General features: G+C 36.0%; 1 protein-coding gene across 5 annotated transcripts in view; it reads right to left on the reverse strand.

Moving 5' to 3' along the window:
- Window positions 1-798: 798 nt before the first annotated feature.
- The window catches only part of LOC112512371 (tRNA (cytosine(34)-C(5))-methyltransferase), a 15,060-nt gene continuing 2,447 nt past the window's right edge, over window positions 799-13,411 (reverse strand). Inside the window, exons 3-15 of one of the 5 annotated variants that reach the window (XM_025118295.1) lie at window positions 9,050-9,116; window positions 8,825-8,940; window positions 8,234-8,300; window positions 8,060-8,108; window positions 7,768-7,853; window positions 7,343-7,590; window positions 7,211-7,266; window positions 5,397-5,482; window positions 4,338-4,430; window positions 3,261-3,582; window positions 2,088-2,644; window positions 1,378-1,612; window positions 799-1,283 (exon numbers count right to left, since the gene is read on the reverse strand). In XM_025118295.1, the coding sequence (XP_024974063.1) occupies window positions 1,057-1,283; window positions 1,378-1,612; window positions 2,088-2,644; window positions 3,261-3,582; window positions 4,338-4,430; window positions 5,397-5,482; window positions 7,211-7,266; window positions 7,343-7,590; window positions 7,768-7,853; window positions 8,060-8,108; window positions 8,234-8,300; window positions 8,825-8,940; window positions 9,050-9,116 (2,209 nt within the window). In that variant the 3' untranslated portion in view covers window positions 799-1,056. Of the gene's footprint in view, window positions 1,284-1,377; window positions 1,613-2,087; window positions 2,645-3,260; window positions 3,589-4,337; window positions 4,431-5,396; window positions 5,483-7,210; window positions 7,267-7,342; window positions 7,591-7,767; window positions 7,854-8,059; window positions 8,109-8,233; window positions 8,301-8,824; window positions 8,941-9,049; window positions 9,117-13,411 lie in introns of those variants that run through there. The other 4 variants (XM_025118293.1, XM_025118294.1, XM_025118297.1 and 1 more) reach the window with 4 other exon arrangements.

Consider the following 13,411-nt stretch of genomic DNA (forward strand, 5'->3'; position numbering starts at 1 on the left):
ATGATATCGTCAAACATATATTTTATTCAAAAATAAAAACATCATCGCTTTCTCAAAATCACATAAAGCCATATTATAACATCGACTGAAATAAAGAATAAAATGAAATATTAAAAATACGATGTATTTCGCTGCATTGCACGAGTACGCTTCTAGTTCTAATAAAATCACTTAAGGAGCATTGTAATTTAATAATTACCAAATAAAATAGAACTTATTCAATTACTAATTTAATCCTTGTTTTTTAAAAAAGAATTGTATTTGTATAACATGATTTACCTTTTCTCGGTTTTTGAAGAATATATAATTTACAAGAAATATTTTTCTTCTAAAATTGGCCAAAAAGCTTTTTTTTATCAACCTGGATATCTAACCCGTTATGTGAGCCGACTAATCCCAGAGCGACCACCCGCTTTGCGGGCCCAAAAGCACCGCATTTGAACCTCCATGGCCACAAGAGGATTTTTATTCCTCCTTGGACTCGAAACTGGGACCTCCAGACACTTTTGACTGTTGGAGCCCAAACTCAAACCAATAAGGCACCACCTTGTGGTTAATTGGCCAAAAGGTTGAAACAAAGGAAAAGGATAAAACATAAATGAAAGAAAATCAGGTAAGGATAGTGTGGAGAGAAGGGAACAAGCAAGATAACAAAAGTAATAAACAATGCCCAGACAGTAAAGAGTAAAGACATATAACAAGCAAGAGATGCTTAACCATGAATGCACCTCTAACTTAACATTGAGGCATCAAAACCAAATAGAGATTGTAAGTCCATAGCATAAGCAAGTGCAAATATAAAATAAAAGAGCATATATCTGGTTTTCAAAGAAAAATAGGAGCATATATCAAATACAACAAACATGAGTAATAAAAATGCTCAAGGTTTTAGTTCCATTAATCCACATAACAATCAGGAAGCCCTATCCAGATTTCATGCTCTAATTTCTAGGTATGCTTTTCGTAATTCACTCTTAAATAAGAATAGCTTACAAAATCTTGTAGTTTCAAATACATTACCAACATAACCACTCCTAAATTTTGTTACCTTATACTTCAACCAATTATGGTTTCAGAATCTTCATTCACTTCAGATTCAGAAACCGGTTTGTTTTCAGGCAAACAAGATCCCTTTTCGGTCTCCATTCGAACCAGTAACCTTTCCAACAGTTCCTGACAATCTATTGCTGTCACCATCACTGATAAACTCGAACGCCCTTTCCAGCAACCAATTGCAATCGTTGATTTATCTACTTTAGGAGGATCCGATGAACCCTCGTTACCTATAAAAAAAATGAAATTTTAAGAAAAAAAAATGAAATTTTAAGAAAAAAAAGATAAATTCATGAAACACGGCCATGGATTCATGAAACAAACCTCTGTTCAGAACCACCACACAACAGCCTAAAGAAACCGATGCAATCTTTTCACGAAATCCATTATCAACAAAATCTGGGAATTTGATGGATTTGTATTGCAGTAAATGCTTGAAATCCACTGGAGATGCACAAGCTATCTGTTTGGTCATATGTGGAAGAAGCAATGGCAAACCTTCAGAAGATATTCTGAATACACAAGGTGAGGAAGTGCCTTCTTTGGATGTTTGCCTTTCCTGAATCAGAAAGCAACAAAATAAGTGTCTACTTTCCAATTCTACCTTAATTTATGTGACAGAAATTCATTACTCCTATTATTAAGGGTAAAATTGTCATTTAGTTCATTAAAAAGTGTAATAATCACACATTTCTAAAGTTGTGCACCTTCTTTTATTGTGGATATCTATTTTGAGACATAGGGAGTATATCCAAACTAAGTGTCCACATTTCTACATTAGTTTGTCATGTGTCTGTTTTCAAAAGTAAGTGCCTACTTTCCAATTCTAGAGTGGAAGAAATTTATTACTCCCTCTGGGTTCAAGAGTAAAATTGTCATTTAGTTAAATAAAGAAGTGTAATAATTACATATTTCTAAAAATGTGTTCCGTTTTCATTGTAGATATATATATATTCTGGGACGGAGGAAGTACACTGGAATGGGAAAGACAAAACATTGAATCAAGTTAGAAAAACCGTCACAGAGAAACTTACAAACATCTTCAAACCGATAGAAGTTATCTTGAGTTGCTCTCCAGCCAGGAAGTTGAGTTCAACTACATTCTTCACAGATTCTGATGTATAGTAGATTCTCTTCACATGGTTGGTATCACTATTCCGTGTAATAAGACGATTACTGAACGGAAATGATTCGGGAATCCCGTAAAATTCTTTGATGCCATTGAGAATAGCATCATCCTTGAAGAAAACAACAGGGTCAACTCCAAACCACTTGCCTTGAATCTGCAGCTTTCTTTTGTCGTTGGCCTTTTCTGCACGAGTACTTACTTTATTTGGAGTTTGGACCTGTTCGGGCTCAGTTCCTTTAAGTTTTTTACTTGGATTACTGTCCAGTAAAGCATCATCAGATTCATTATAAAGAACACAAGCATCAGCTGCTGTTGCTTCTACAGATTCTTCATTTGTCACATCCAACACATCTACATCCATTCCATTATTATCTTTTTCCTCACCATCTTCTGATTGTTTGGGTTTTTCATCATTATCAGAATGTGGCTGCCTAGGATTCTTATTTGACTTAGTCTGGAAGACTGCACATGAAAAGAAATATGACAAGCTTGTTTAGAGATGCTTTACCTACACTGCATACCAAATCAAACAAGCCCAGTTTGTCCCACCCAGAAGTGGGATGTGGGCAGACCTGACCTCTACCCAAAGAACAGAGCAGATGTTTCCGTGAGGGCCCCCCCTTGTGCAAAGTGTGTGAAAAAAGAATGATATTTGCTCAAAAAACTTGCGAATTTATGAGATGATAAAATATGGCAAAAGCTATTCCACTTTTCCAGTCATTCTAGATACAATTTTAAAATATTGGATTTTCCGTTTTCAGATTTGGCGAGCATCTAGAATAACTAGCGAATTACAACTCTATTAAAAACGTTCGAAAAAGAAGACCTGAAAACAAGAAATATGGTGCTAATATTTGAAAAAGAGTTAAAAGCGAGCAACAACATTAAAAAAGACAAACAAACAAAACATATGAACGGAAGCAAATACAAGAAAACATAACCAAGGTAGGAAGGAGTAAGGACTACACACTGACACCCCTAGTCTAACCTAGGAGTCAGGAGGTCTAACTGCATAAAGTGAGCTCCATAACATTGGTTGAAGTTGGAAGTTAGAAAGTGAAAGGTTTTAAGAAATCACCTGGCAAAGGGGATATTTTGTGCAAAACAGCAATAAAAAAGGCTCCGGTGTTCTGGTCATGAGGCACTATACGCATGCAACGCTCTAACGGAAGAGATGAAACTTCGGTCACCAAGACGTCATTTGGTTCCCCCTCATCATCCCCATTGCTAGAATTCCCAAGATTACCATCATCGCATATTTCTCCAGGTGTTATTTTCTGGTCAATATCAGATGCGTCTATATGGGCTTGGCCAGAAGGAAACATGCTAGGAACTATCCCAGTTCTTCCATGTTTGCAAGCATCTTTATGAGAAGCTAACCACATGCTCTTGTCTCGTACCTGCATCTCCAATTTTAAAAAACCAAGTTCAAGAAGGGTAATGCAAATCAGGAAGCAGACCACCGTGTCGCCAGGAAAAGAACACAAGGTTTACATCTTTAAACCACTAGACCCGTGCAATTCCCAGATAGATTTATTTTCTGCTCTGCCTGATTATGATTTTATAAGTTCGGACATTGATCTTCACATATTGAGAACCATCTTCACTGTTATTTTCATAAATCTCGGTATTATTTGCTGACACCCAAAATTTGAACAATGATCTCATGAATTGTAGATGTACATGCATGTATTTGTTTATTTACGTAACTTTGAGAAAAAACTATCATTGAACTAGTTGTATTAACTTTAACCTCCAACCAACTGGTTATATCTTATTTTATAACTAAATTTGGTGCACTGAGTTCATCAGCTAGTAAAATGATCACCAAACTACACATCTTGAAATAGTTCCATAGCGAGAATGGCATTTATAAATTGATTCATATTCATTTTAGAAGTGCTATATGTCATTTGAATCTTTTGCATCCCGTAGGATCGGCTGATTAAGCAACTTCAAATTAACCAGAGTTATTGAATATTAGAAACTTGATAATTTACATATTCAAATCTAAAAGGACATATTTAGCAAATAAAAATTAACATAAATCCTACAGGACAAAGATTGGAGAATCGTTGACACAACAAAAAGGACACTCCAAATCAGCTATAAAATAAACTAGAATTTGCAGTACTAGAAAGGATTGAAGACAAACCTTCCAACTTTTAAGACCCGGCCTGCAAATAAGTTGAGGGAGCTCTGTAGATACGTCAACAAGCTCAACAGAGTCTCCACATCTCCGCAATATCTGAAGTAAATAAGACATTATGAATTTAGTGCCCATGTAGGTTGATAGAAAGAGAGCATTCCCTTGACACCAGGTCGAGAAGGGGTTGAACAATCTTTGGGATAGTCAAAGAAGTAATGTATATATAGAGTACGAACAATGACTAAACATGTAAAAACAAAGACTGCATGTTATTTGTTTGAGGTCAACATAGACTCAAATGTCTCCCCAAGGCCTAGGCATGAGATGCAATGAAAGGCACACACCTCACTGAAGGTTTCATCATTTGAAGTTCTAATTCGTATAAACACATAAATACATACATGCATATATATAATGTGGACATGTCCTAAACATGTGCACATGTGTATGCATATACATACAAGTGTATTTTCTATATATGTTCATATATGTCAATATCAATATCTCTATACACGTGTGTGTGTGTATTCCCACACAGTATTATAGAAACACAGCCAAAGAAACAATCACTGAAGGAGTCGAGCAAAGTAAGTAGTTACTATATTAGATTTATTTAAGCATCAACAAACAATAACACATATATAAACAGATGTTGATATTCAACTTAAGAATCTTCAGTTAACAACTGAAATATGATAGAGCATCACTCGAGCATATAAACAAAACCATCAAAGAGATTGAATGAGAGTTGAAGACATGAAGCAGCATAGCACAAGTGAATCAAGCCCATGCATACCAATTACATTACTGGGTGCTCCAAGGCTCCTGTCTCAACAGTTGCTAAACACATATGAAAAAAGAAATAGGAAATGGAAAAAAAAAATTCCATCTTAGTGTGGTGGTCTCGTGAATGTACTCTATGCTTCTGCTCGTTTAGAAATCACGTCTCTCTATGTTAAATGACCTCCTACTTCTAACTTAACAGATCACAAAAGTAAAATGGCCTGATTGAAAATTTTACAAACTTGTATAGCTACTTGAGTTTCAAAAATAAGAATACATCACCTCAGACACTACAGCCTCGTTTTCCACTGGATTCATAGAGCAAGTTGAGTAAACCATTCTTCCACCAATTTTAAGCAATGCCAGACCTGAAAGATCAGGAGAAAGGATTTTGTTACTGGTCTAGCGATTAATTCACTTACATCCTGATTATATAATTTGAACAGTTGTGGATTTTCATAGTACATCACACGATATTATATGCCCACACAATGATTGCTCATCATGACCTGCTAGCTAGCAAATAGATAAGAACAAAAAACCAGCTGTTTGTAAAATAAACATTCAACCTGAATTCCACTTGACCCAGATGGAATGGGCTGCTTCATTTTGGATATTACATGTTCTCGATTGAAAAAAATACGAATTAATATTTTTACCCTTGAAAACTAATGGTCCTTGAGCATACCAGTTATTATATGGTGTTCACAAACAGAGAGAAGGATATACCAGTAGATAACGAATTGATCCAGAATATGTGCAAGCACTGATAAGTAAGTTTTCTCCTCAAACCAAGAAAAACACAATTTACTTTTTTAATAGCAAAGAAAGGAACTATTTATCTCTACCTGGTCTAAAGTCTAAACAGAGTACATGAAAAGGGAATATATAAAGTTACTATTTCCCTTTACATGTTTATTAGAAATCTTCTCACCTTTTGAGTTGTCATTACATAATCAACCAAATATGGTAGCCCCCTATTACGAAAAGCTTTAGTTCCAAGACACTAAAGTAACCTTATCAATTTGAGTTGGTAGATAGACAATGTTAAATCTAATCTCACAAGCAAACTTGTCACCACGACGATTCCTAATAAGTTTATACTACGCAATGGCTGGGCTGCCATATGTAACCAAAAACACCTGCATTCATCGAGAACTACCGACTGAAATGCAATTCAAAGGCAAACCAATTACTACAGTACAAAATAGGATAGTCTAACTTGCTTCTGGGCAGGAAAAATCGAGTCCCTTTTTCAGCTAATCACTATTTTTAAAAATCTCTTGGCGCCATCTGAGTTCCCAGAATTAAGGTGACAAATTACAAAATTGTTTCTGTTAATTTCTTAATTGTATTTGAACTAAAGTACTAATTAAGTCAAAAAACAAGTCATTCTTAATATAATCAAATATATTGTTACGATAGTTTTCCTTCCAATAACTAGAAAAAAGCCAAACAGAAACTCGGATTTGCCATAATCTTACAATCCTCATCATCAGTATACTTCTAGGATTCTGATAAAGTTAATACAGATGTATAATGCATTGAAGTTTTAGTGCCACCCCTAAATTATCTTCCAACATCACTTTCTTTGTTCTGTAACAAATAATTTGTTCTTTTTTCCTTATCAAACTACTTGTTACCTCATGTTTTACAATGACACCTCTTGTTGAACTACATTGTGTCTATAGTCTTTAAATTGAGTGCTAAATGAATGTGAGAAAAAGTTGTAAAACAGGAACATATGATCAAAGACTTGATGACTGGGCTTTATTGATGAAGTATTTAAAATGACAGAAGTTTGAGAACAACAATGTTAGTAAACATGGCTTAAATAATGAGAGAGGATAGACATTTAATAAATTAATCATTGTAACTTTCACTTGGTTTAATATGTATGTGATGTTGTGCCTTTCCTTAGTGTGCAAAATGCAGAAACTGTCTAGAAAAAGAAATACTTTGAGAGGTGTAGTTTTTCAAAGCTGTGAGCTTAGTGTACTTCATTAGATTAGCATGGCTGTAGACAGTAAGAGAAATTGCAACAATGATGAACGGTTGCATTTTAATTATATAATGGTCATTGAATTATGGCAAACCTCGCATAGCTATCTGAAGTTGTAAACAATGGACACCATTAGCCATCCCCACACTCCTGCATTTCACGAGGACATGGAAGAGCATCAGATATCCATTAAGTTGCCCAAGGACCATGAATACAAGCCAATTACCATTTTCTCCAGATATCAGGAGCCTTGCGGAGAGTACCATCTCCACTGCATGGAACATCACAGAGGACGCGATCAAATAAAAGTTCAGTCATACCCAACTCAGAAGCATTCACACGATTCTTTCTCAAGTGACAGCTAGGGAAATGTTGGGCTTCATGATTAGTGACAACCAAGTTGGCAGTGCACATTCTCTTTGTTTGGTGAATAAGAAGATTACATCGTTGCACATCCACATCATTCGCTATAACCTAGACCAACAGAAGCATGAAGTCTCAGAATGATGTGATACATATACAAAGGAAAAGGAACTTTAAAATCATGCAAGTGGATTTCCCCCTCATGTAGTTGCAGAAAGAGAAGGCTGAATAGAGTTGCTAAGCTAAAAGAGAATTCTGCTGGTTATGTATAAAAGAGAGAAATATAACCATTCCACTAGGTAATGATTCCACTTCTGATGTCCGGTGTATCATTTCAAGTAATTGGAATGTTTTTGAACCAGGAGCTGCACACACTGCACATAGAAAATCAAAGTCATTTAACCTGGATTTGTCATTTAAACAATGAGTGCATTCTGTGTCTGTGTATGTTAGTTGGTCGCCGAGACTTCTTTAAGAAGAAGCAATGATTTACTTCTAAAGCATATACCTTTACATGCATATAGGCATGAACTAGTGTGAAAGTAAATCAGTTGCATTAGTTTCAAAGATCATAACTTACTGTCAAGAACAAAATGGTCTTGATGCACATCCAGGAACAACGGAGGTACCTGCGTGCAAATCAAATATAAATTAGAAAAGAAAATTTAAGCAAGATAGTATATATAAACCCATCAAATAGCATCATATTGCACTCCACAATGCAATAACAAAGATACAATCAAAGGTTGCGCACCATGCTGACAGCCTCCTGTCTCGTAAGGTTTCCAATTTCATTTTCTTGCTTTAAGAACTCGTGAAACCTGAAAATTTGGTTCAAAAACATGGAATGACTAAAAAATATACACAAGCGAGTATGCCAAAACAGGATATTCTTCTTAATTCTTATACATTTAAACTACAGTTTCATATTACTCTCAGTTAAGGACTCCATAAATTTGGACATGCACGCTCCAATATATCAACATAAATAATCAATAATTCATCTGTTCTCATGGCCATCTATCAAAGATTTACATGTAATATTGACCAAAATAGACAGTCAACAAAGTGATAAAGTGAGAGACGCCTCGGTAGCTTCACATGTCAGCGACATGATATTTGTACATCATATGAAAACAGTCACAAAATACCCAATCCTTCTCTAAAGCATGTGCCGGAAGAGATCTAAGGATTCTTGCATCTCTTTAATAAGTGGCTCAAATTAGGTTTAAACAAGGCTGCAGAAATTGTTAATCCTGTTCCAATCATTTCAAAAAGATCACTCAACTCAAATGCACGATGATGACCAAGTTCAGAACATTTAGTATATGAATTATTCAATCACCTCTCAAGATTTTTGTTTTTTCTCAGCTGCATCCTTGAAAAACTTGACTGCCAAGCAAAATTATCAGGGTACCAAGGCAATGGCTTTATGCCCTCTGCTTCATTCCCATCTGTACCCTGACAGAATTATGAAAAGTGATCCAAACTTACAAGAAGCAAGTACTTCCTCAAAGGTACATCGACAATACATACTAATGAACGCTGAATTTAGCAAATTGAAATGTACCTCCGCCTGAAGCGATTTCATAAACTCATCCTCTAGCTGCGACCTGATATCTATACAGAACTGGCTACTGCAAAATTTACAAACAATAGATGACATATTGAAAGCTTTTAACTAGGTATTTTAGAGGGCACAGACAGTAGGTCATAGATAACACAGTGATGTATTTTAAGAGGCAACTTCTGCAAAGAACCTGGCAAAATGAGGAAAGCCTTATATCTTGAAATTAATTCATCAAGTTGACGATAAAATCCATGGGCGTCTAGTCTTAGAGTATAAAATATGAGTATTTTTATGCTTATGCATCCGCATTATATCAATTATGTTTGTCTCTTCTTTTTCTTCTTTCTTTGTTTTGCCATTCAAGAGAAAACTGCTGTAATTAGTTACTAGCTTGTAGCTTCACCTAACTATTTTATACTGTGATCTTCAACTAGGACACTAAAGTTAACAGTATTTACTGCTCGTATTAGAAGTTCAAAATACACACAAGATGAAGTGCATAAGCATTGAGCGCAAAACATACTTGCCAATATATTATAGGAAGAAGATTATAACCTAGTTAAATGAACCATCATTTATATTTACTTGCACATTTATATAGCATCTCGCAGTTGATGAACTACCCTTTATTGTGGAAAGTAATTTGTAATGTGTGAGTCATTATCTTCCTTAAGCTTCGATGCTTTATGCATATGCTATTCTTTCATTTGGTATGTTTGAAATACAACATACACAGGACCATCACATGCTTTGTAATCATCCATGGAAATTATGAGCAGATGGGGGTTGCTACCACAAAAGAATAGGAAACATGTCTTCTTCTTTAGAATGTACAGTGTACCCAAACCGTAAGCCAATCGCCAAAGACTAAACCAGGTGGTATTCTTCCCACTTTGTTTTTGTATGCAAGTTCATTTGGGCCACAGATCAAAGATCCAGAACAGAGAATTGCATCAGCTGAATGATATGATTGGTAGTATAGCATGTGGAACTATCACAACTTTGAGATCTGATGATGATCATCCTAAGTTGTTGACATATACACACAAATGCATTACAACTAAGTACAGGTCACAATTTACGTCAATTACTAGATAACAGAAGCACGTAGAGATTCATTCACCATATGGCACATAAAAGAAGTCCAAAATTCAGACATGTCATGGAAACATAACAAAACTATTATTGATTGTGTATTTCAATTCACAAGAAAGGTAACATCTTGAGTGGTCCCTTTATGATTCAATAAACAAAAACATCTTCAAAGAGCTAAGTGTGAATACTAACAACAAAAATGTTTACATCACTATAGATCATTGAACCTGCTGGTAAAGGAAAATTCTCCAGAAGGGGGCCTAGACCATTAACAGAGTTTGCTTGTATACATGTCTTTTCTCTAAATTATCAGATTTAGATAAAAAAATATGACAAAGGTCAACAGATCAACAGCCATGGTACTTGCAAGCAAATAGGGTGCTCATTATTTGGGTGAAATCAATAACCCACTCTATTTATTATTTGGGTCTTTGGGGTCCGTTTTCTAGAAAATCCAATCCGCATTTTGGTTTAGTGTTTGGTTGAATTTCAATCAGACCCAAACCCCTCATGTTGGCAGCAGAAACACCCATATAAACTGGGTTAAAATTTAAACAAAACCTAAACAGACTAATCAATTTTGTGGTCCCTAACTGAAGATCAAAAAGTCAGTGGTTCAAGTTGCAAAAACAACCTCCTAGCAAAATGCAAAGAAATTGGTGTACAAACAATTCCCTCCTCACCCTCATAAAGTTGAAGAACCTAGGGCACTTGGGTTGGCCCCTTATATGAAATATGATGCAAGGCCTTATGCAACACTTTGTCCTTATCCCCAACCAACCTTCTCTATATGTGAAGTGCTTCAACAAAAAGTTCAACTATAAATTCATTCACCATATCCACACTACTGATACCACATGTGGGCAATTGGGATTTCATAAATACTTCAAACTAAAGCAAATCCTGGTGCTAGGGAGAAAAGCATGCTATTGCTTCTCCCTTGAGGATATAAGCAGTCATCATATTCATGGTATATGTTGTTATTATGTAAGCCCAAGGGGAGATCCATGTTCTGAAGAAAAAATTGATATTTTTGAAGAGAACTTTAATAAAAACCACTTTGTCAAAAATATAAATAAATGAAGAAAGTACACAAGACTTACCGGAGACGATCTTAGGAGGTATTAAGTTTGAAGTTAATATAATACATGTACCAAATATAATACAACCATGCCCATCTGAAGTATTTGTAAAGTTCAATGCAATTATCATCTATGCTGTCAAAATCGCGATATATCGGCGATATATCGGATATCGTTCCTAAAAAAAATCGGACCTTAAATATCGGTCAAAATATTGGGAACGATATTATCAGCGATATTTAGCGATATTTTAGTGATATTTTGAGGATAAAATCGGTCCGATATTCCGATTTTATAAGGGTTAAAATTTGGGCTTTTTTTTATTCCATGGGCCTTATTTTTTGGGCTGCTTACTAAGTTAGGTCTGAATTTGAGACTTAGTTCAACAGTCTTCGACGACCTCTTCTTCTCACAACGTCTTCTCTTTTCACTCTCGGTCTCTCTTCTCGATCTCTCTTCTCAATCTCCTCTGCTCTTCTCGATCTCCTCTGTAATCGACACAACACTGCGACAGAGCCAGCAAGGCCGACAGCAACAGAGCCAGCAAGGCCGACAGCAACAGAGCCAGCAAGGCCGACAGCAACAGAGCCAGCAAGGCCGACAGCAAGGTCTCTCTTCTCGATCTCCTCTGCTCTTACAGTCTTACTATCACCCACCCACTCACTTGATTATTCTTATTTGTCGTGGTTAGAAGTTAGAACTTAGAATTAAGATCTTAATTACTAAAAAAAGCAATGGAAAGTAGCGAAGTGGGTCAATCTTCAAGGGCATCTGTGACCCCGATTACTACTACTACTTCTACTTCATCAGATGCGGGTACAAAATGCGTCAATGGAGATATGGCTTGGGAATGGGGGGTATGGAAAGATCCAACCAAAAAAAATTATGTATGGTGTACCTTATGTGATAAAAAAATGAGTGGGGGGATTACTAGGTTGAAAGAACACCTTACTCACACCGGAGGTAACGTCATTGGTTGTCCTAATGCGAGTAACGACATCAAAAAAAGAGTTCTAGCATCCATTAGTGAAAAGAATAAGAAAAAGAAAGAACGAAATAGAAATGTAGAAATCCTTCGACAATATTCGGTTGAAGTTGATGATATTGATGAGGATGAGCAAGACGTAGATGGAATAGAGATTATCGAAGGAGAAAGAGCACGAGCACAAGCCTCAACACAGCCTCGTGGTTTAAAAAGAATGCCCGCTAGTGATGTTCGCGGGCCTCTTGATGCGATGTTGAAGCCCGATTATGCCAAGATAAAGCAAGCCACGTTAGATAGAAACAATCCAATCAAAGAGAAGTTAAAGTTGGCCGCTTGGAAAGAGTTTGCGGTTTGGGCATATTCGGTTGGGTTGCCATTCAATGCCGTGAAAGATGAGAACTTTCAAAAGTTCATAAATGCGGTTGGAGAGTATGGAAAGGGTAATTACCACTTCAAATTTCTAATATATTTCTCAAAGGTTAACTATTAAATAGTAAGTACTAACTTTATTCCCATCGTTGTTAGGCATGCCGGCTCCAAGTTATCATAATATTCGGGTCACATTGTTGAAAGATGTACTTGAGGACACCAACAAGTTTGTGGATTCCTTCCGTTCACACTGGAAGAAGAGTAAATGCACTATTATGTCCGATTTTTTGACAGACGGGAAAGGGAGAAGCTTGATCAATTTTTTGGTCAATTGTCCACAAGGGACAATTTTTTTGAAATCAATTGATGCATCGGAGCATGTGAAAGATGCTCAATTAATTGTACAGATGATCAATGAGGTTATAGAGGATGTCGGGGAGGAGAACATCGTGCAGGTAACAAATATATATTCTATTGAAGTATTAACATTATTCTACACACACATATATTGAAGTAGTGACTAATTGTTTTTTACTTATACTAGTTTGTCACCGATAATGGCTCCAACTTTAAAGCTGCTGGAAAAATCTTGGAAGAACAACATTCTCAGATGTTTTGGACACCATGCGCAGCACATTGCGTGAATCTTATGATAGGAGATGTCGGAGAGAAAATTCCGAAGATTAAAAGTGTGTTAGCTGATGCGAGAGCGGTAGTGGTTTATATTTATAACCACGGAAGGATTTTGAATATGATGCGAATGCTTACTAAAAATAGAGAACTGCATCGGTCATGTGTTACAAGGTTCGCAACACAATTCTACACCATTCA

The sequence above is a fragment of the Cynara cardunculus genome, assembly GCF_001531365.2.
Source record: "Cynara cardunculus var. scolymus isolate 2C chromosome LG 5, CcrdV1, whole genome shotgun sequence".
NCBI lineage: Eukaryota > Viridiplantae > Streptophyta > Magnoliopsida > Asterales > Asteraceae > Cynara > Cynara cardunculus.